Source organism: Salvia splendens, chromosome 18, assembly GCF_004379255.2.
Source record: "Salvia splendens isolate huo1 chromosome 18, SspV2, whole genome shotgun sequence".
Classification (NCBI taxonomy): domain Eukaryota; kingdom Viridiplantae; phylum Streptophyta; class Magnoliopsida; order Lamiales; family Lamiaceae; genus Salvia; species Salvia splendens.
Genome location: NC_056049.1, coordinates 8,710,155 through 8,735,781, shown reverse-complemented (window position 1 = coordinate 8,735,781; position 25,627 = coordinate 8,710,155). Strand labels below are relative to the sequence as shown.

Below are 25,627 nucleotides of genomic sequence, written 5' to 3'. Positions count from 1 at the left end.
AAGAATTGATCACATGTAGAGTAGTACTAATCTTTTAAAACGCAGTTCTTGACTTCTTGTCAAGAGGAAAGTTGTTAATTAGATGATCTTTCTTTTAAGTATTCACCAAATTATTACCATAAAAGTGATTTTTGACTTATGATGCTTCCTGTGCCACTCTTACACGCTTCTTAGAAACCAAATTAGGATTTAAATTTTAGAATATCCATAAAAAATCAAATAGATAATAACAAAAAATACCCCACAATCTCAGAAAAACATGATTCACGACAATAAGTGATGAGACACTAATTTTGGACCATTAGAGAATAAATGGCGGTAATTAAAGTAATATAGTTATTATTCGGGCATAAATATAATGAGAAATGGACCACACGGTATAATAAAAACTTTAAACTCCAATAATATGTGGTATATTTGACTAGTTTTCAATATTATTTTATTTATTCATAAAAAGCCATACATATTTGACATGTTAAATTAACTTGTATAATAAAGTATTGCTATCGATACATCGTCTATAAATATTAATCAAACAAAATTGCAAATAATGAGAGTTCGAATTTTTTTCAAAAGGATGAATAATATCATAAATTTAACATTGGTAGTTTATACATGTGACGATATATACTTTTTTAATCTAAATTTTAGAAAAAATGTAAACATTAATTCTGTCGAAATTGAGAATCGCATTTGATCATACATGCAATGACATCTTTATGTACAAATTGGAATTATGAGATTAATAATACACATTTAAATTTGTAAATATCTAAATATAGTATTCATAAAAGGAGGGAATATATAGTAGAATAATAAAATATACTCCCAATAAATAGGAAACTCAGGTTGCATCATTATTTCTTTTAAGAAATAATCCATTCGTTCATAAAGAATATACACTTTGGGTAAGAGTTAGGTAAAAATAAAAATTAAATAAAGTATTGTTAATGGAGAATGAGTCACACCTCATTACAGAGAAAAGAATTTTCAAAAATTTAAAAGTGTATATTCTCGTGGGACGAACTAAAAAAGAAAGAATGCATATTCTTGTGGGACGGAGGGAGTATAAAAGAAAGTGAATAAATTTTTTTAATGGTAAGTGAGCCATATTAAATAATTTTATGATAAAATGTGAGTATAATTGAGTTAGTAAAATGTGAAATTCATTATCAAGAGTAATAAAAATGAAGTAATCAATAAATCAGATTAAAATATAAAACTGAGAGATAATGGGGACGCAAAGTGTATACGTAAATTATAGAAAACTAGTACTCCTGATCTATGTTGTAGTACAATCATCATTATCATTATTTATTGTCATAAGATAATCAAGATACATGATAAGGAGTACTCCCTCCTGCCTTCATCCCAAGATAATTGATTGCCTCCGTCGCAAGATGATTGAGTTAGCATCTTTTTGAATTGTTCTAATATAGTTGAGTCATTTTATTTTTTTTAAAAAGCTTTATCCTCTTTCACACTGTATTATCTCTTCTTCTTTCTTACTTTATTTTTCTATTTTAACCTTTAATACATCAATTTATTCTATCCATAGTTAGAAAGAGTAAAACTACAATATTACTTCAAATTTAATTTGGTTCATATATCAAATGTCAGTGCGAGACTACTTAATTTTCATGACTAAGGACGCTAAATTATTTTTGTCATGTCCTTTTTACTGCGTAAAGATAGGGAGTAATAGTATCTATTTAAAAAGTAAAATAAATATATTTCCTAGTGTCTATTTTGTCTAAATTCTGTATTTTTGTTTAATTCGCTTGCACTTGCTAAAATTTGCTCTGCAAATTTGTTCACGCTGATTATGAAAAGCAAATTTTAAATTAAAATTACACTATCTGATAATTAAATGGCATATGTCAGCGTGACATCATGCAAATTTACTGAGGGACCCCCTTGCAAACTTCACTGATCATGTGATGTTGTCATTACCATGTCAATAATGTGTTTAATTTCATTACAAATCTCCCAATCTTAAACTATTAGCTTCAAGATTTCTTTTTATATGAACAAGTAAAGAGAAAATGGTGAGATACATAATAAATATGACTATAAAATGGAGATTGATATCTATTAATACAAGAATCTCGATGATCAATTCCCACATTATTGTTTATATATGATTTTTTTATCTACGTGTTATATATTTGAATTATTATGTAATTAATTATCTCTTTTCTTTCTCTTTTTTAAAAATAAACTCTTATATGAAGAAGGAAATTACAAATAAACTCTTATAAAAAGGAGGAAATTACAATTGATGTCAAGAGAGGACTCGAACTCAGCACCTCATACAATAATATTTGTAAGTATTTTGTTTTGCAAAAATAAAAAGGTGAAAAATATGATAATGGAGAGTTTGCTACACCAACTTGTCTAACCATCTCTTTCTCTATAAGGCATGTCACAATCGTCATATTTGAAAATTTCACTTGTTTGATAGAGCAAATACTTCTTCGATTATATCGGACCATGATCTTCATGGACATATATGCATTTATTTATACATTTATATTTGTGGGTTCTCTTTCGTCGTGGGAATGCAAGTCATTAAGTATTATATACATAAGTCGCACTTAAATTAGCATTGCTCCAATAAGAAAATTCTCAGTGAAGAAGCAATCCCTAAAAGGCGGCACAGAAAAAATTGAATAAATTGTAAGGGTGTCCACTATAAGGTGGACACGCCCAATAGCCCCGCCTCAGTTTTTTTCTATAGCCCCAATTTTGTTGTCCACAGCTCCAAAATTCTATTTCCGCCACTATAGTGGACACCTCCAATAGCCCCTAAATTTTATAATCAATTTTCATTTTAAAATATTTTTAGTTTCAATCGAGTGTAATTTAAATAATCGCAGTGTAAATAACTAGAAAACGAGGTAATTAGGGCCGAATATTCGACGGCTGAGAAGCATATCCGCCAAAACCCGATGGCTGCGAAGGATAGGCCGAGGGGTTTGATGGATTGCTGCCATATCCCGATTCCTGAGAGTCGGGTGATTGGTCTTCTCATCGGTGCATTTTTTAGAGAGTGGTTGTGTAGATAGTGAGTGGATGGATTTTGTGAAAATGGTGAAAAATAAGTGGTGGGGAGTGGTATTTATAGAGGAAAAAAACAAAAAAAAATTTAAATTTTGACCGCAGGCGCCGCGGCGGATGTCCGCACTATAATCGCCGCGCCTATAGGCGCGGCTATGTCCCCCCGCCGCGTCCTCGCCCCTCACCCGGCGATCGCACGTCCGCCGTCTCTCGCCACGTCCGCCGCGTCCGTCCCCGGGCGGACAACCTCGCCACTATAGTCCGCCCGCCGACCTCCCACCCTCGCGGCTATAGCCGCGTCCACTCCATAGTGGACACTCTAATGAGAGTGATGTATAAGCTATTAAAATCAGCCGTCAGAGGTGCTGAAAATTAATGGGGAAATAATGTAATGTTAGTATCATAAGTAAGAAAATTGAATATGGATTTGAATATATCTTATGCTAAAATGACAACCTACAATTAATATTGAAAATTAATGGGGAAATAATGTAATGTTAGTATCATAAGTAAGAAAATTGAATATGGATTTGAATATCTCTTATGCTAAAATGACAACCTACAATTAATGAAAACCCTTAGATTTAAAAGCAGATTCAACTTTAGCTTGTCATATGACATGTTTGCTTGCCTATGTATCGAAGATTGTTTGATTATTTCTTATTTCGTATCATAGATTGTTTGGAACCATATGTCGAGTTGTTTGTCTATGCATCACTGATTGCTTGGCTACGTTGTCATTTTAACTATGACGTCACCATAGTGCTCTGATTTTGTATATCAGATTGTTTGGTACCATAATGCAAGTGGCTTGCCTCCGTTCCACAATAAGAATTATATTTTGCCATTTTTCGTCTGTCCCACAATAAGAGTCTTATTTCGCTTTTACTATAAATGGTAAGTAAGCCCCACATTCGACCAACTTATTCCACTCATATGTTATTATAAAACTAATATATATATAAGGGTGTGATTCGTTGCTAACTTTTGTTAAATTGCTAACTTGCTAACTCATCAACGTAGTGTATTAAAAATGTCAATACGATGATACTGAAATGTCAACATAAACTTAAGTTGATATTTTAATACATTGTGTTGACATTTTAATGTGATCGTATTGACATTTTTAATACACTACGTTGATGAGTTAGCAAGTTAGCAATTTAAGAAAAGTTAGCATTATAACGCACCCCTATATATATATATATATAGGGAAGCATTAAGCCCCCATTGCCCTCTTAGTGTTAAGTTCTAACATAATATCAACCTTTAGATTAAGAGGTTGGACGGACTAGATGATGATTAGATTTATGGTTCCGCGTTACATTATTACGTCCATTTGCTACATTATAAGGGTATAACTGTAAAACTATAATGAATTAAAAATGGCAGGTCTTACAATTAAGCGAGATTTTCATCGAAACCGCTTGACATTCCATCCACTCCCTCAAATCACGTTCAAAACCCTTCTCCCCCAATTCCAACCCATTTCTAAACCCTAGCCGCCGGAAAAGCAGAGAATACCCCATCTCACGGTCGATTTTCACCGTCAAAACATCCCAAAGTCGACGATTTGCAGTTGTTGTCGGACTCCATCCGCGGTCGACGGTGGTTTTGCCATCGTCAACAACCCAGGTTTCAAAAGTCCCAATTTTTTGTAAGAGATGTTCCGATTTTTTTTCCTAAACAATGTCACGTTTCTCACAAACCAGTGTTCGATTTTTCCGTAAATCTACAAATCGTTTTCATTATTGCTAGGATTCTGTTCAATATTGGCGAATTTGGTTAAATGCTGCTTTGGATTTGTGTATTGGTCAATTGTGTTGAGGAATTAGTTGTATGACCTTATGGTTTTTGATGGTGATGTCACGTTTTTCACAAACCAATGTTCAATTTTTCCGTAAATCTGCAAATCGTGTTCATTATTAGTAGGTTTCTGTTCATTATTGGCGAATTTGGTTAAATGCTGCTTTAGATTTGTGTATTGGTCAATTGTGAAAAAGGAAATAGTTGTATGACCTTATGGTTTTTGATGGTGGGTGTCTCATAGTGGTTTGAAGAGCCGATACGCCCAGAATGTCGAAAAGGGGAAGACAATTTAAGAGTCAACCCACCCAAAATGCAGGTGAGCAATTGTTTGGGTTTCAATATTCAGAGTTGCACCGTGGTTGACATTTGTATTCATCGATTAGTTGTACATTGTGATAGATAGTAGTGTACATTATATTGGATTTTATAAGCTACAGATCTCGCTTTCATTGTTTTTTTTAATTATTTTGAATTTACTGTGCAACATCATTGTATTGTTGTAATTGTTTGCTTATTCTTTTGGTGATTTGTGCATTAATTGCTTGTTTTTTACAATATGTATATGAATGGATCTTTACATTACATTAGATTATTGTGATACATTATTCATACAGTCATATATATTAAATTGCATTACCATGATACATTATTTATACAGTCGTATACATAATTAAATGCTACATTATTTCTGCAAATATATAATGCTTAGTTACATTAATACGGTTTTTTACTTACATTACCGGCTATATAATGTTACAGTAAATATGCATACATTAGGACTTTACACATTGTTGCATCAAATATTTACATTATTTTGCATTGATGTGTTACATTATTATTTGTTATTGGTAGTAATTTAAATCTGTATTAACTAGTAGTATAACATTTTGGCTAATTAATGTATCTGTTTATGAATAGGTACAAAGAGGGCGTAAGTCGAATTCGATGACAGTGAGGAGTCCACTTGTATTGGATTTCCCTTTTTTTGGGTTTGTTGTAATATGATGGAAACAGAAAATAATGAATGCTTTGTAACTTAGTTTTTGAAAACATATAATGCTTTTGAAACTATTAACTTAGATTTTGAGGATATAAAAGAGTTGTAAAGTACATTCACATCTAAATAGTGTAACAATTATATATCTAATGATGTACATTTACGATCTAATAATGTAGATAGAGGATCCCAACATTGCATTACTTGATGTAAAGCATATACATTATTATTGAACATACATATGTTGGGGCTCCAATATTTTAATAATGTAAATATACTTCAAAGTAATGTAAATCTTTAGTAATTAGTAATGTAGAATCATAAAATATCATGTGTAATACTATAACGTAGACAACACATAAAATAATGTAAAAGACATATACACAAAATCCTTATATTTGTACATTACAATCAGTATGAATTCAACGAAGACTAAATCAAATACGAACTCTGATGTCTGGTTTGGTACTATGCCCTAACGAAAAAGATTTATCTTCCTGCTCTTGGTGACGTTTTCGGTAGTCGGTCGGTACTACAACCTAACTCGATGGATTGCTAAACCCAAAGGGTATAGATGCAACAAACATTAAGTTCTGTATGAAACCAAAACCAAAGGATAAAAACAGAAAATGTAGGATAGTGTTGGTAATATGTCATAGCCAAATGTATTGCTAAACTCTAAGGGAAAAGAGTTGTCTTCATGCTCTTGGTGACGTTTTCGTTAGTCGGTCGGTACTACGACCTAGCCTGATGGATTGCTAAACTCAAAGGGTATGGATGCAACGTGCTACAAGACATGAAACTAAGTCTTTTGTACATTAAACTAAGTCGTTCGTACATTACTAAACCATATTCGTACATCATGTTCCGTATGAAACCAAAAACCCAAAGGATACAAACAGAAATTATAGGAAATTGTTGGTAATATGCCCTACCCAAATGGATTGCTAAACCCTATGGGAATGACTCTAACTCCCTTCCCATGGTCAAGATTTGTTAGTGAGTCGGTACTATACTCTACATTAATTCTTTATTTAGTTACATTATTAATAGATTAGTATACATTAATTGCTTGATTTTGTACATTATACATAGAAAAGGATGTATACACTACATTAGATTAATTACTAACAGGTAGATTTATTTTTATTTATTTATTATTATTATTTTTTTAATCTTATATGTTCTTCGAAATTTCTCTAGTCGTAGTCAAATAATTTTTAATGTTTAAATGACATATGAACCTATGGCTACGATTGAAACATATTGTTAATAGACATGATCAAAAGGATATTTATTAAAACAAAGTTAATTCGAATCTGGAGACTCGTTCTGGATGATTTTTTTGGTAATAAACAATAACAGTTAATCTACTTTAATAATATAAGAGAATGAATTAAACGTATTTTGCTGATCTTTAAGGGAGTAAATCAAGGAAACTACCATAACTGAATTCATTTAGAGTGCCAAAAATGACCTTTTCGAAATTTTTAAATATTTTAATTAAATACATGTGGCACTATTTTTGGCCATTAGATCTTCAAATTGTAGGGCTGAGATTTAGTTGGAAGAATGAACAATAAAAAAATGATATGAATACATCCACACACACACACATATATATATATATATATAGGGTTTTGATCTATGCAAAACTAGATTTAAATACAGAAACACAGAACAATATCATAATTAGGTCACTTTTAGGTCATAATTAGGTAATTTTTAGGTCATGCTAACAAAGCATGACCTAAAACGATCTTAGCATGACATTAAACCCAAATATTATAATATGACCTAAAATTGCTTAATTATGACCTTCCGTGTTTTTGGTTAATTATTAACCATTAGATCATCTAATCCTAGGGCCAAGACTTGGTCTGCATTTCTGGATTTAAACACATACTTATTTTGATCATCTCCCTATATATATATATATATAGGGGAGCATTATTCTCCTATTCATCCCTTAGATCATTTCTTCTTCTTATTATTAGTAGTTAGATCCGATCCATCAACGTCCCAGATTGATTCTAAGATTCTGTCGCCGAGTTGCATTATAGGGCGTTTATTAATGCATTATGAGGGTATTACAGTCATGTCACATTTTAGATGAACCGCCAGAATTTGGCAAGTCCGATTTTGGTGGGATTTGAATCATACCGTCTTTTCATTCACCCTCATTCAATACTCTGTAATCTCTCTCCACTCTCTCCACTTTCTCCACTACCATAAACCCTAATACCGTCCGCCTCTCTGAGCATTCGTCAGAAGTTTGAAAAATTCCGAGATTTCTCCACCCAGCAGTGTCAGCGAACCAAAGCAGGCTACACGATTTCAATTATAATCAACAATTCAACCAGATATTTTTGAAAAGATTTTTCTAGAATCATCAAACCAACATATATGTTAACTTATGAGAGTGCAACAGAACTCCTTCATTTGAACCAGGAAGAGGAGGCTGAACTCAGACTTCTTTCAGAGGCTGCTACACTGCGATTTCAATGGCGTCGAAGGCAGGTCAGCATTCCTATTCCTATGAGATTAATTCAGCCTTTCTTGGTTAAGTTTATGGTTTCTTCTTTGCATATTGTGTCATCTCTGAAACTATTAGTCAATAACATTATGCATTTTTGCAAAGTGGATTCTATTTTATGAATCTGGATGTAATCAACTCGTTCCAATTTTCTTACTTGGGAAAATTATAGTTTTAAACGTTATACTGTCAAATTGTTGGCAAAATTATATATGTGCATTATTTATTTTGGACTGTGCATTATGTACCATGATTTTTGCATTATGCTGTCTATATTAGGCATTAATACGGGTATTGTCTATGATGGTTAAGCAATTCAGTCAAGATTCAATATGGTTATTATTTGTTTTTTTGATGTGGGACATTATTGAGTGCATGCATTATTTGTTTGTTGTGGGACATTATTGACCAGATTATTGCAGGACCCTGTTTTGGCATATTTCAAAATTTGTTGTATAATAACTACTGTTTGATGATTGAGGTCTTGTTCTTGCAATCTGAGTCCATTATTTATGTTGTATTGTTGCATTATTTGGTTAGTGTGGTACATTATTGTAGTATGCGTGAAGGCTGAATGTTTATTTTCTAAATGTACATTACTGGGTTAATGTTATGCATTATTAGGTTGATGTTGTGCATTATTTAACTATTTCTATGCATTATATACATGTTTCATGCATCAAGCGTCTGCTGTTGTACATGGGTTAAAGAGTGAATGAAATACTTTTATGTTCATAACTAGCATGAATTTGTACATTATGTAGCTAATTCTATGCATTATTTATCATGTTTTATGCATCATTTGACTGCTGTTGTACATGAGTAAGAGTGAATGAAATATTTTTATATGTTCATTACTTGAGTGATTCTGTTCATTATTTGGCTATTTGAATGCATTATTTATCCTGTTTTATGCATCATGTGACTGTTGTTGTACATGGGTCAAAGAGTGAATGGAATATTTGTATGTTCATTACTTGACCGGACCTGTACATTATTTATTTATTTTAGTGCATTATTTATCATGGTTTATACTTTATGTGACTGTTGTTGGACATGGGACAATGGGTGATTGCAATATTCATGGTGCATTGTTGATTTATTATGAACATTATTTGATTATTAAAATGCATTATGTATTAGTTTTTAGGCATTATTTTGATCCTTATGTACAAAAGTGTATAAGTGAATGCAGTATAACTGTCCACATTATTTTTTCAGTTTGTACATTATGTAACTAATTGTATGTTATTATTCTGTATGTTGTACAACATCAAAGCAGCGAAGATTGGACATCGATGAGACGATCGATGATATACTGCCAGTAGGAATTGCCCAGAAATTCCGGGAGCGAGTATCAGAGGCCGGGACTAGTACAGCTTCGGAAGAGACGAAGGATAGGAAACCAAGGGGTAGGAACGTCGACCATCTGTATTGCCGACGAACCCCTACCGAGTTTCTGAATGGTATAAAGAGTTTAACTCCACGGCAGAAGGAAGCCGTCACGGAAATTGTACATGAGTGTAGGAGTGAGTGCAATATTTGTACATTATTTAGCTATTTCTATGCATTATTTATCATGTTTTATGCATAATTAGATTGTTGTTGTACATGAGTCTAAGAATGAATGCAATATTTGTATGTTCATTACTTGAGTGATTGTGTACATTATTTGGATATTTAAATGCATTATTTATCTTGTTTTTATGCATCACGTGGTTGCTGTTGTACATACTAGCCCCTAGGCTTGTTAAACCCTTAGGGAAAACAAGAAACGTGCGTCAAACTTCGAAACACAACACAACTTAAATTAAACGGGTCAGGATAAATATTCATTCCATATTACAAATAATGCATTACAGAAACTAAACTACGCATTATACTATACTAAATTGTACATTATGTATGTTTGTTTTAAAAAATACATGCATGTGCAACCCGAGATGAAATACTGCAGCGCGTGTATTTCGATAACGTTTTTTAGACTTAGAACATACTACACCCTAACCCCTATGCTTGTTAAACCCTTAGGGAAAACAAGAAACGTGCGTAAAACATCGAAACACGGCACTGTAAAAAAACAAATATATCAGCGAATGCATACAAGCACAAACAAGCGCTTTTTGGAAACATTATCATTATTGTGTACGTACTATACCCTAGCCCCTAGCCTTATTAAACCCTTGGGGAACACAAGAAACGTGTGCCAAACATTGTACCACGGTACATCTTATTCATATGCATTGCAGTTCACATACTTTGCATTATACAATCATTAATATCCATTATTGGTAACAAATTGGTGCATTATTCGAATCGGTTTACATTTTGCAATTAATGTGTACGTACTATAGCATTGCCCCTTATCTTATTAAACTCTTGGGGAAACAAGAAAGATGTGCCAATATTGTAACACGGTACATCTTGTTCGTATGTATTGCATTTCACATATTGTGCATTATATGTTCAATTATATCCATTACTCATTTACACTTGGTGCATTATTCGGTGCTTATTACAATTCATTATTACATTCTTCCATTGTTCAATTAATAACAAACACCAACGAGGCACACCCGAAAATCGTTAACGAACGGTTGCAATAGACTGCACTTCTACTGTTGCAATATATAAATGAACGGTTTTCTTCAATAACAAAATCCGACGACGAACTTCAGGCGCCATGATATTTGTGGAGTGCAGACGCGTAAATTTTTGAAAGATACCAACCACCAACGTTAATTTTAAGCAATATATATGTGCTGGCTGAGTTGCTTGCTAAGGTTTTTAGCAGTAAATTCATTATCAAAGATGAAATGTAGAGACACTGAAAATCACAATTCGTCATATTTTCTAAGCAAAAGAATACACATTCTATAGCTTTTAAATTCAATACACACTCGAGCAATGAACAGAAAGGAAAAGCACTAAATTTACTAATCAATTTATCTATGCCTGGCCAAAATCGGCGACTTTGAGGATTCCGTCGGCGGAAATCAGCAAATTGGCGGCCAACAAATTAAGGAAGATCTTCAAATGAGTTTAAGGAAGTTTCCATACCAACAAAATATTGTTTACCAATTTTGCCCTACACGGTTTTTTAAAGGATTAAAATTAATGATTAAAGCCAATAATTTAGGCCATTGGATGTAGGAAATCAACGGCTGAGATCAAGAAGGAAATAGGAGAATATATGGGAAAAGGAAATGAATACATCCCTATATATATATATATATATATATATATATATATATAGAGAGAGAGAGAGAGAGTCGTGATCATATGATAACCCCTAAATATCGTAATAACCCTATAACCAAATCTGGACCACACATATTTCTAATCATGCGGTTGAGATTCAAACTTAGATTTACTTCATAAAAAAAGCGCAGGGGTAAAACTGTCATTTCCCTCATTTAATTTCTGAATTTCGCCAAATATCACGTAAAATGATAAAATGATAAAATGATAAGTTTATTGCATAGAATGATAGTTTTGCCAGATAGAATGATACTCTGAGTTGATAAAATGATACGTTTGACTGACTGATAAAATGATAGGTTTATTGCATAGAATGATAGTTTTGCCGGATAGAATGATACTCTGAGTTGATAAAATGATACTTTTGACTGACTGATAAAATGATAAAATGACAAAATGATAGGTTTATTGCATAGAATGATAGCTTTGCCGGATAGAATGATACTCTGAGTTGATAAAATGATACTTTTGACTGACTGATAAAATGATAAAATGATATATGTTAGGTTTATTGCATAGAATGATAGTTTTTTCCGGATAGAATGATACTCTGAGTTGATAAAATGATACTTTTAGCTTATAAATGTTAGGTTTACTGCATAAAATGATAGTTTTGCCGGATAGAATGATACTTTCAGCTGATAGAATGATAGTTTTGCCGGGTAGAATGATACTTTCAGCCGATAGAATGATAGGTATTTTTGGTGTATAAAATAACATTTTTATTTAATAAAATGATACTTTTACCTGATAAAATGATAATCTAAGCGGATAAAATGACAGTAACCTTATAAAAATGATACTCTGAGTTGATAAAATGATACGTTTACTGCTTTGGAGGTTTGTATGTTATGTATTGTGCCGATTATATTAGGTTTATTGCATAGAATGATAGTTTTACCGGATAGAATGATACCCTGAGTTGATAAAATGATACTTTTGACTGACTGATAAAATGATATATGTTAGGTTTAGTGCATAGAATGATAGTTTTGCCGGATAGAATGATACTCTGAGTTGATAAAATGATACTTTTGACTGACTGATAAAATGATAAAATGATAAAATGATAGGTTTATTGCATAGAATGATAGTTTTGTCGGATAGAATGATACTCTGAGTTGATAAAATGATACTTTTGACTGACTGATAAAATGATAAAATGATAAAATGATAAAATGATAAGTTTATTGCATAGAATGATAGTTTTGCCAGATAGAATGATACTCTGAGTTGATAAAATGATACGTTTGACTGACTGATAAAATGATAGGTTTATTGCATAGAATGATAGTTTTGCCGGATAGAATGATACTCTGAGTTGATAAAATGATACTTTTGACTGACTGATAAAATGATAAAATGACAAAATGATAGGTTTATTGCATAGAATGATAGCTTTGCCGGATAGAATGATACTCTGAGTTGATAAAATGATACTTTTGACTGACTGATAAAATGATAAAATGATATATGTTAGGTTTATTGCATAGAATGATAGTTTTTCCGGATAGAATGATACTCTGAGTTGATAAAATGATACTTTTAGCTTATAAATGTTAGGTTTACTGCATAAAATGATAGTTTTGCCGGATAGAATGATACTTTCAGCTGATAGAATGATAGTTTTGCCGGGTAGAATGATACTTTCAGCCGATAGAATGATAGGTATTTTTGGTGTATAAAATAACATTTTTATTTAATAAAATGATACTTTTACCTGATAAAATGATAATCTAAGCGGATAAAATGACAGTAACCTTATAAAAATGATACTCTGAGTTGATAAAATGATACGTTTACTGCTTTGGAGGTTTGTATGTTATGTATTGTGCCGATTATATTAGGTTTATTGCATAGAATGATAGTTTTACCGGATAGAATGATACCCTGAGTTGATAAAATGATACTTTTGACTGACTGATAAAATGATATATGTTAGGTTTAGTGCATAGAATGATAGTTTTGCCGGATAGAATGATACTCTGAGTTGATAAAATGATACTTTTGACTGACTGATAAAATGATAAAATGATAAAATGATAGGTTTATTGCATAGAATGATAGTTTTGTCGGATAGAATGATACTCTGAGTTGATAAAATGATACTTTTGACTGACTGATAAAATGATAAAATGATAAAATGATATATGTTAGGTTTATTGCATAGAATGATAGTTTTGTCGGATAGAGTGATACTCTGAGTTGATAAAATGATACTTTTGACTGACTGATAAAATGATAAAATGATATATGTTAGGTTTATTGCATAGAATGATAGTTTTGCCGGATATAATGATACTCTGAGTTGATAAAATGATACTTTTGACTGACTGATAAAATGATAAAATGATATATGTTAGGTTTATTGCATAGAATGATAGTTTTGCCAGATAGAATGATACTCTGAGTTGATAAAATGATACTTTTGACTGACTGATAAAATGATTAAATGAGCGAAATTCAAAAATTAAATGAGCGAAATTTGGATACGTAAATTTTATCATGAGCGAAATGACATATTTACCCTCGCGCTTTTTTTTATGAAGTAAATCTAAGTTTGAATCTAGACCACGTGATTTTAAAAATGTGTGGTCCAGATTTAGTTATAGGGTTATTATGGAAATTGGGGTTATCATTTTAATGCACCCATATATATATATATATATATATACATATATATATATATATATATATATATATATATATAGGGTTGTGATCAATTGAGATTTTTTAGCCTAATTGAGAATTGAGATGCATTATAAGCCACTCATTTTTATTAAATGAGTGGTCTAGAATTTGCCACATGGAAAATATTTTTACATTAATTAATTGTGAAAGGGCATATTTGTAATTTCATCATATATTTTATTTAATAAATATTTTTTTTATTTTTTTAAAAAAATTATTTTTTTTTCGATTTTTTATTTTTTTATTTATTTTATTTATTTTATTTTTTGTCAACTACATATACAATTCATGTCAACTACACACATGTAATGTCAACTACATATACAATTCATGTCAACTACACACATATAATGTCAACTACATATACAATTCATGTCAACTACACATATATAATGTCAATTATAAGCTGTTGACATTTGATGTGCAGAGCTATTGACATTTGATGTGCAGACTACACATCGTAGTTGACATAATGTCTCAGTAGTTGACATCGCGCGAAAATTTTAAAAAAAATTAAAAAAAATTAAAAAAATTAAATTTTTTTTAGTTGTTGACATTTTAATACGAGTTGTTGACATTTGATATTCTGGCTATTGAAATGAAATGACGATAATACCCCTTAGTTGACATAATCTACTTGCAGTTGACATTTCAAAATGAGTGGCTGAAAATGCATCTCAATTCTCAATTCAGCTAAAAAATCTCAACCTAACAAGACCCTATATATATATGTATATATATATAAATATAGAGTTGTGATCAATGTCGAACCAATTTTAAAGACCGAACTAGAGACCAAATCTGGGCCATTAGATCTAGTTTTTTTTTATGAGATGTGCTGCTGTGTAAATTTTTCGGTCTTCATTACAAGCTCATTTTACTTCATTGTATAGGTTTATTACTTCATTCCGTACATAATACCTTGAAACTACAACATGTTTTTACTTTCTTCCAATAGGTTTTGAAATGATTCAACATATGTTTCATTTGAATTCATTGACCTGAGTTTTTACTTTATTTACATTAAAAAATGCAATTTTTTCAAGTGCGTTTATTACTTCATTCAGAAACGTTATTACTTCATTGGATAAGGTTTTTACTTCATTCCAGTATGACTTCAAATGCTTCTACACATACTTCATTCCAATAATTTATTACATCATTCCATGTGTTTATTACACCATATCAGCGTTGTGGCGGTGGTGATAGATATTATAGAGAGAAAGAACGGAACGCGACAGCGAAACTGCATTTACGTACTGGAATGAAGTTAAATCTTCGTAACATGTTAGTATGACTTATTTACCTTCGGATGAATTAAAATAGGCTCGTGATGAAGGCGAAAATAATTGATAAATTTGTGTCTCTCATCCATAAAAAACTAGATCTAAAAACCCTAATTTGGTATGGTTCGGTGGTTCGGTCTTTAAGAGTGTATTTGTGAATAATGGGACTCTATAAATATATATATATATATATATATATATATATATATATATATATATATATATATATATATATATATATATATATATATAGAGTCGTAATCATATGATAACCCCTAAATATCGTAATAACCCTATAACCAAATCTGGACCACACATATTTCTAATCATGCGGTTGAGATTCAAACTTAGATTTACTTCATAAAAAAAAAGCGCGGGGGGTAAAACTGTCATTTCTCTCATTTAATTTCTGAATTTTGCCAAATATCACGTAAAATGATAAAATGATAGGTTTATTGCATAGAATGATAGTTTTGAGATTCAAACTTAGATTTACTTCATAAAAAAAAGTGCGGGGGTAAAACTGTCATTTCCCTCATTTAATTTCTGAATTTCGTCAAATATCACGTAAAATGATAAAATGATAAAATGATAGGTTTATTGCATAGAATGATAGTTTTGCCGGATAGAATGATACTCTGAGTTGATAAAATGATACTTTTGACTGACTGATAAAATGATAGGTTTATTGCATAGAATGATAGTTTTGCCAGATAGAATGATACTCTGAGTTGATAAAATGATACTTTTGACTGACTAATAAAATGATAAAATGATAGGTTTATTGCATAGAATGATAGTTTTGCCGGATAGAATGATACTCTGAGTTGATAAAATGATACTTTTAGCTTATAAATGTTAGGTTTACTGCATAAAATTATAGTTTTGCCGGATAGAATGATACTTTCAGCCGATAGAATGATAGTTTTGCCGGGTACTTTCAGCCGATAGAATGATAGGTATTTTTGGTGTATAAAATGACATTTTTGTTTAATAAAATGATACTTTTACCTGATAAAATGATAATCTAAGCGGATAAAATGACAGTAACCTTATAAAACTGATAGTTTTGCTGAAGAAATTGCATATAAGCTGATAAAATGATACTTTAACGTGACAAAATGACATAAAACTGATAAAATGATAGTTTTGCCGGATAGAATGATACTTTCAGCCGATAGAATGATAGTTTTGCCGGGTAGAATGATACTTTCAGCCGATAGAATGATAGGTATTTTTGGTGTATAAAATGACATTTTTGTTTAATAAAATGATACTTTTACCTGATAAAATGATAATCTAAGCTGATAAAATGACAGTAACCTTATAAAAATGATACTCTGAGTTGATAATATGATACATTTACTGCTTTGTAGGTTTGTATATTATGTATTGTGCCGATTATATTAGGTTTATTGCATAGAATGATAGTTTTGCCGGATAGAATGATACTCTGAGTTGATAAAATGATACTTTTGACTGACTGATAAAATGATAAAATAATAAAATGATAGGTTTATTGCATAGAATGATAGTTTTGCCAGATAGAATGATACTCTGAGTTGATAAAATGATACTTTTGACTGACTGATAAAATGATAAAATGATATATGGTAGGTTTATTGCATAGAATGATAGTTTTGCCGGATAGAATGATACTCTGAGTTGATAAAATGATACTTTTGACTGACTGATAAAATGATAAAATGATATATGTTAGGTTTATTGCATAGAATGATAGTTTTGCCAGATATAATGATACTCTGAGTTGATAAAATGATACTTTTGACTGACTGATAAAATGATAAAATGAGCGAAATTCAGAAATTAAATGAGCGAAATTTGGATACGTAAATTTTATCAAGAGCGAAATGACATATTTACCCCCGTGCTTTTTTTTTATTAAGTAAATCTAAGTTTGAATCTAGACCACGTGATTTTAAAAATGTGTGGTCCAGATTTAGGTATAGGGTTATTACGGAAATTGGGGTTATCATTATAATGCACCCCTATATACATATATATATATATATATATATATATATATATATATAAGTGAAATCATATTTCACTAACTTATTCAACTCGTTTATTTATATTTCTTAAAATTTGTGCCCAATCTAAATTCTCTGGACTCCTATGGTGGATTGGATAGAGTAATTTTTTTTAAAATTGAAAAATACTTTTCAAAATATTCACTAATCTCTCTATATTTGTTATAACTATTTGACGCCAACATTCCATATTTTATGATATTTTAACCATAATAAGTTTAGAGCATCCACAATAGAAAAGACTTCTCCACAGATTAGCACTAGGACTTCCCAAAAACACCTTCTGCCACGTTACTAAGACTTCTCACCCAACTGCCACATCACTAGGACATCCCATTGCACAATAGTGGACAAGCACTAGGACATCCCAACAAACAAATTCACATTTTAATAATACGGAATTAAAATTTCGACACGAATACAGACAAATTGCAATCGTAATTTCATTAAATTAAAAACATTAAAAAAGTACAATAAAAAAATATTTCAACAAATTACATTATAAATATCAACGTGCACTCCTCCGCGCCCACAACTCTTCAATTATATCTTGCTGGAGTCGAATATGTGTTTCTTGTTGGAGCATGTCGGCATGTGCTTGGAGTCGTCCGGCGTCATCATGAGGTATCCCCATTCGTACACTGGCGGTGGACAAGCCATGGCTTGGCCCGGCGTCATCTTTATTGGTCCAATCAGTCAGTTCTGGACTTTCTTGTTATGTTGTGCATGATAATACACGCGTACATGACATCAGCTATGTAGTCGTCATACCACAAACGGGTTAGACCCTTAACCGCCGCCCATCGAGTCTGGAGCACACCAAATGCCCGCTCCACATCCTTGCACGTTGCCTCCTGTCGGCTCGCAAATTAGACCTTCTTTTCTTCGGTTGGACATCTGATTGTCTTCACAAAGACGAGCCACCTAGGGTATATTCCATCCGCCAAATAGTAGCCCATATCATGCTGGTTGCTGTTGGTGACAAAACTGATGGCCGGACCGACGCCCAAGCACTGCTCGTTGAAAAGAGACGACGATTGTAGGACGTTGATGTCGTTGTTTGACCCGGCTACCCCAAAATATGCATGTCAAATCCACAGCCGGTAGTCAGCTACGACTTCGAGGATCATTTTGGGATTCTTGCCTTTGAAGTCGGACGTGCAGTTCTTCCACTCCCAATGCATGCAATCTGTACTGCCCAATATCTCGGGAAACCCATGCATCGTCTCGTGCATATCCATCTGATCCTGGCAGTCTTGGGGGGTAGGCTTCCGCAGGTACCTCTCCCCGAATATTTGAATGACGCCCTGACAAAAATACTTGAGACATTCGCGAGCAGTCGTCTCGCCGATGTGGAGGTACTCGTCGAACATGTCGGCCACGCCTTCATAGGCCAACTGCCTAATTACAGTAGTGCACTTCTGTATAGGCGAGTGACCGGGTCTGCCACTCGTATCCTCCCTGAATCAGAAGTACTTGTACTGACGCTCTAAAGCGTTCACGATACACATAAATAGATACCGGTGCATCCTAAAACGCTGCCGGAAGAAGTTGTCCCCAAACCGCGGCTATTCCGTGAAATAGTCATCAAACAACCGTTGGTGTGTAGCGACGTGGTCGCTGCGAACTACAGCTCGATGCTGGATGGGGCGAGGTACCGCCGGCTGCTGTTGCTGCAAGGCCTCCCTCATAAGGCGATTTATCTCAGCGGACGTATTGGCCCATATCTGTTCGCGGATTCACCGCTATACTTCATCATCCCAGCCACTGCCACCCGTACCACTACCACTGCCACCCGCACCACTACCACTACCACTACCACTACCACTAGCCATTTCGGGATGTCGAGAAATGTAGAGACAGAGAAGAGAAACTCGTTAATACAAGTTGTGCGAATGAAAATGAACCGAAACGAGTCGTATATATAGAGTTTTTTAAAAAAATGAAAATTGCTCTCGTCCGTCGAGGACCCACAATAGCGGACGAGACGACGGACGAGCTCCTTATCCGACGGACGAGAGGTCGTCCGTCTGGCTCGTCCGTCACGCGTTCGTCCGCCCCAGCAGTGAACGTCCCGGACATCCTGCGGGTCGGACGTCCGCCGTGACATTCGCTATCGTGGATGCTCTTAATCATATATATCTTCTCAATCAGTTTAGAAACGGACAGAAGACGTCATCAATTAATTGATAATTAGGAAGAGAGACGTATTTGAATACGTACTTAGAGCATCCGTATCGGTGCTCTTATACACTGATTAAATCTCTATAATCATTTCTCAGATCAAATTTCACCAGTAATTTTTTAACTCTAAAACTAGTTTAAATTTATAGAGATAATAGGTTCATGGACGGATTTAGGAAATGAAATTCGTTGCCAACTCGCCGACATAGTCTGTCGCCATTTGGGCTGACAAAACATTTTTTCGTTTCATTGTTATCTTTCTTTCCTCTCTGTCTCGTGCAAAAGCTTTTTGACTAAAACAATAGTAACTTGTGTAGTAATATCTTCTCAAAGAAAAAATGTGCATATTCAGAAATAGAATGTGTAATAAATTAAATACCAAACGCTCCTTGCTCAGTCAAATTTGTTTTTTTCCATTTAAAATTCCAATGTTTCTCTCCACATAAACAAATCATACTCTCTCCATCCATGATTAAATGTCTCATATTTGTATGTACAAATTTTAAGAAATTATTTAATTTTATATAATAAAGTGCACTACAAAAAAAATGCTGTTTTATTGACGGAAATTTCCGTCGATAATTTCTAATTTTTCGTCGTAAATCTGCTTACCGACGGAATTACCGACCGAAATTTTCTCTTGGTAAAAAGCTTGTCAGTAATATTACCGATGACTTGTATTCCGTCGGTAATCACCGAGGAATTTGGTTCCGTCGATAATTCCCTCGGTAAACCAACGTTTTTTTGTAGTGGTGAGTAGAATAGTTAGTGGAATGTAAAACCTATTTTTATATATTATTTTTATAATAAAATGTGAGTCGAATAGGATCCACTTATCAAATATAGTAATAGTGAAATGTACTATCTCCGTCCCGCATTAAGTGTCACGTTTACTTTTCTGCACTCGTTTTGCAAAAATGATAATAAATAGTTAAGTGGTGAAATAATAAAGTAAGAGAATGAATAATGTAAAGAAGACTCTTCTCTACCTTATTCTTTCTCTTATTTTACTATTTCTGGACTTTAATTATTTATTATCATTTTTACAAAACGAGTGCAGAAAAGTTAATGTGACACTTAATGCGGGACGGAGATAGTAACATTTATTGATGGACGAACGAAAAAAAAATGAGACATTTAATAGCGGACGTAAGAGTATTTCACAAAAACATTTCAATTTAAAATCTACTCCACTAATTTTTCTGTACATAGTAAATCCCATCTTATAAAAAAATATCATAAATCTATGATTATAAAATCCAGGTATTTATAATTAGGAATAAATTTGTCATGTTTCTAGCCAGAGAAGAATATGAATATAAAGATACTATAAATTCAAATGATATCAATCCACGTGGCTAGATACTGGCAATAAGTAGAGTACCTCAATAGTCAAATTTATACGTCCTATTAACAAAACCCAAAAGTTGTTTATAGTTAAATTTAAATTCTAATCAAATAGCAATATTTTATATGGATGGGTAGACCGTAGAGGCATTTTATTTTCGTGTCAAATTATAAGCTATATATATAGCCTGTAGACTGTGATAATAAAAGTTGGGAAAATGTGGAAAACAATCGGTCAAAGGTGGCAAGAACTATCGGTAAAAAATGAAAGGATTAATTAGGTATGATGGTACGCACGTAAAAAAAAGTATTTATGATAGATAATAAATGCTACTAGCTAGAGACCATATCTATAAAAATAGATATGCAACTTATATAATTTTCCATGCAGATTTTATAATCAAATGACGAAAATTGCGTGCATGGAGAGTGTTCCTCTCTTACCACAAAGCACCCTCCACCTGTTTTGATTGTGACTTTGATTGGTTTTTAATAATTTCTCTCTAATAAAAATCAAAGCATAACCACTCTAAATTCATTTCTCTTCTATTTAAGTCTTTCTTTAACAACTTTTTTGTAGATTAACAAATAAAATCCGTGCCCAATTTAAATATAGTGCGATAGGCGATTTTAATTGTTTATGAGGTTTAATGAAAAATTATGAGGACATATATATTTTTTCTTATGAAAATGATTAGAAGGCATATCACATCCATAGATGAAATTTGTTCTGGTTCAATCAAAATCCAAACCCCCTTTAATGCCAGATATAGAATAATTGTAAACCATTTCATAATTCTTATTTGACAAATATAGGAATGCCTTATCGGTATTTTACTCATCCCAAATCCTTTGTTTCTTACCTCTCATACTAAAGTATCCCTTGGGGAAGCCTATTCACTAAACAAACACCAAAACAACAAGAACAAAGCTTGTCACTAAACAAGGATTAACTATGTATTTTTTTTTAAATAAAATAGTTGCACTTTCTCCGTATTCGTGTCGAATTTTTATTAATTATGTATTTGTAAATTTGTTTGGTTGACTAGGGCGTTGGCTAATCCTAGTGTTAGCCTATTACTGGGCTGTGGGAAGTCCTAGTGATGTGCCATGCTGTGGGAAGTCCTAGTAACGTGGCAAGAGGTGTTTTTGGTTAGTCCTGGTGCTAGCCTATTGGCTAGTCCTACCTATTGTGGATGCTCTAAGTGTATGATTTTTAATTTAATATAAATCCATAAGGTTTAATCCTAAAACCAATTAATGTTTCATTAGACTTATATTTAGTTCTCTCTTTTGCTTCATTTTCCAACATCATCCCTCAAATCCTCGAATGTAACCTTAGAGGGATTGAATTAGCTTCTTTTTATAGATCGAATTGTATCAGCCCTTTATCAAACTGTTATCGTCAGGTCAAACATTTTTCAATTTTAGTTTAGATATGTTGCCTGTTCAGTTGAATTTAGCATATTCGGTGATCCATTTTGATACCATAATTAGAAATTCATTGGGTTCCATCCTAAAACCATAAGTTAAATGAAATATTTAATGATGAATATCTCAAATAAATACTCCTATTATGATATTACTACTATTATGATAATGACAAATCTTACTCAAAGACGAAGGATGATACGGCTACCTTTCTAAATCACAAAAAACGAGTCTATATATAGACACAAACGTAATTAGTGATCTGGTAGGATTTGAAGCACCAAAAACCAAATCCAATATTAAAGAAAAAATGGGGACGATGGGAAGATCGGAGAGTGGCCTGAAAAAGGGGCCATGGACTCCCGAGGAAGACGAAAAACTGATAAACTACATCCAAAAACACGGCCACGGCAGCTGGCGCGCCCTCCCCAAACTCGCCGGCTTGAACCGATGCGGCAAGAGCTGCCGCCTCCGCTGGACCAACTACCTCCGCCCCGACATCAAGAGAGGCAAATTCTCCCAAGATGAGGAGCAAACCATCCTCAATCTCCATGCCATTCTTGGCAACAAGTATATACATATATATAACTCCTCTCAAAAATTCAAATATAGTATTAAGTAGTAGTAACATTTTTTATAGTACTACTAACATAATTTTTGTTAAATTTAATAAGGTGGTCGGCTATCGCGACACACCTGCCGGGAAGGACAGACAACGAGATCAAGAACTTCTGGAACACGCATCTGAAAAAGAGACTAATACAAATGGGGTTCGACCCGATGACCCACCGCCCCCGGACCGACATTTTCTCGAGCCTGCCCGGGCTCCTCGCCCTCAAGGACCTAATCGAGAACCCGGAGCAAGCCATCCGCATACAAAACGAGGCCGCGCGCCTCAACAACTACTTAAGCTACATTCTCCACCCGCCGCCTCCGTCTCTCGGCGCCGCCGACCTCCCGAGCCTAGCTCCGCCGCCTGAGAATTTTTTTCATGACTCGATTGCGTTCGGTCACATGCCGGATTTGGTGACAGCTGGCTGTGGAACGGGCCAAAATTGCTCGTCGGATGGCTCGTGGATCATGAACACGGGCGATGCGACGAGCTACGAAGCCACGCAAATGTGGCCGGAGCTGCAGCTCGATGATTCCTTCTTCCGTGAAATCGCCTAGTGTAAAATATTTATTCCTCCTAAATAAAATAATATTACTATGAATTTCTTCATTTTCCGTTTTTTTAAAGACATTGTTCATATATAACGAGTTTCCGTAGCGACTATTTTACGTGTGATTTTTAATTTTTTAGGTTACACATTTTACTACTATGCCAAGTTTGGTTTCTTTTCATATGTACAAAGAAAGGAGCTATACTATATACATGATCACAATAATTTTATTCTCGAATCGCCTTACTATTTGTTTTGTTGCGTGTGTAAGTATTTTAGAGGGTTATATTAGATGAGAATTTGATGATTGGAAAAGGATTGCAACTTTCATGTTTTTTTCCTTTTTTCTATTAGCAAAGTACGTGGTGTGGTTGCTCTAAATCTGACTAAATTTTAATTTGCGTTGAGACTACATTTTCTTTCCCCAATAAAGGGGCGCAGGTAGATATAATTTTCAACGCAAATATAGTGCGTTTACTTTAATCAAATGAATAGTCACTACTTAAAGATGACAATTTATTCAAATATGTGTACATCTTTATGAAAATGCAGCTTCAATAATTCAATCATGTCAAAATATTGGGAAGTTAAGTATGTTCTTTTGAATAATTAGATTTTCTGTTAACTCATATGCTTTTAATTAAAATCTATTCCCTCCGACCTAGATAGTTTGTCTCACTTTGACCGGGCACGGATTTTAAGAATATAATGAAAAGTGGGTTGAAAAAGTTAGTGATATGTGAGTCCTATTTTTATATATTAGATTTATAATAAAATGTGAGTATGAATGAGTTAGTAGAATATGAGGTCCATTAATAAAAATGGTAAAAAGTGAAATGAGACAAATTATGTGGGACGAACCGAAATGGAAAAATGGGACAAACTATCTGGGACGGAGGGAGTAATAGAATTTGAAACATATTTTTTTTAAAAAATTAGTAGTATAAATTTAAAACTAGTTTCAACTCTTCGATCACTCACTATAAAAAAATAACAGCTAATGATATTTTTAATATAATTAAGGATGCTAATTTGTGTTTGTAAATATATTATCAACGCTTCAAAAAACTTCTTCATATGGACGCAAATGCATGCGTCCTAGAAAAACAAAAAATTTAAGATAATTTATTCTCAACTATACATTTTTTTAAACCTAAATTAAATTTATTTTTAAAATTTTTCAATATGCGTCTTAGTTTTTATGTCCTTAAAAATACCATTTACTCACCTTATTTGATAAGTGTAGCATTATAAGGATTTCCACTTGCATGAAAGGCAGAAACGGCATTTCCTTCAACACTACTAATATAACCCTATGTTTCTAAAACACAACTTAATTTGTAGGAAAAAAATATAATGACAATAATTGAACAAAGAACCCCATCCATCTCAAATTACTTGCAACATATTCTAATTTGAATTGTTCCAAGCTAGAATTAAATATCCTCAGGCCAACTGCACTGCCCACCTCACATTCAAATAGTATAAATATATGTTTCATAATGATTGGCCATTGCATAGAAAATTTAGATTTACATTATTAAATTGGTACTATGAAAGTATTTAAGCTAGGCTGGGCATCAGTTGATTGATAGATAAATGTCAAAACTGTGACATGCAAAGGATTCTCAATGATAAGAGGGGCCCACCCCAAGTAGTTAGAAACAAAAAAGGTTTAAGTATTAATAAATGTCTTTATTAGTGAGGATAGTGAAGTTGATAGTAATGGATTATATTTTCAAACTCCAACCCCACAGGTGACATTAAAGATTTCAATCTCGTTTGTGTGTATTGGTAAAGCGGTACGT

General features: G+C 33.0%; 1 protein-coding gene across 1 annotated transcript; it reads left to right on the top strand.

Annotated features, from left to right (window-relative positions):
* Window positions 1-22,932: 22,932 nt before the first annotated feature.
* LOC121776153 (transcription factor MYB93-like) lies at window positions 22,933-24,033 on the top strand. Its single transcript, XM_042173296.1, has 2 exons — window positions 22,933-23,226; window positions 23,331-24,033. Exons 1-2 carry the CDS (start codon window positions 22,967-22,969, stop codon window positions 23,824-23,826), a joined length of 756 nt encoding a protein of 251 aa, XP_042029230.1. The 5' UTR covers window positions 22,933-22,966; the 3' UTR covers window positions 23,827-24,033.
* The last annotated feature ends 1,594 nt before the right edge of the window (window positions 24,034-25,627 follow it).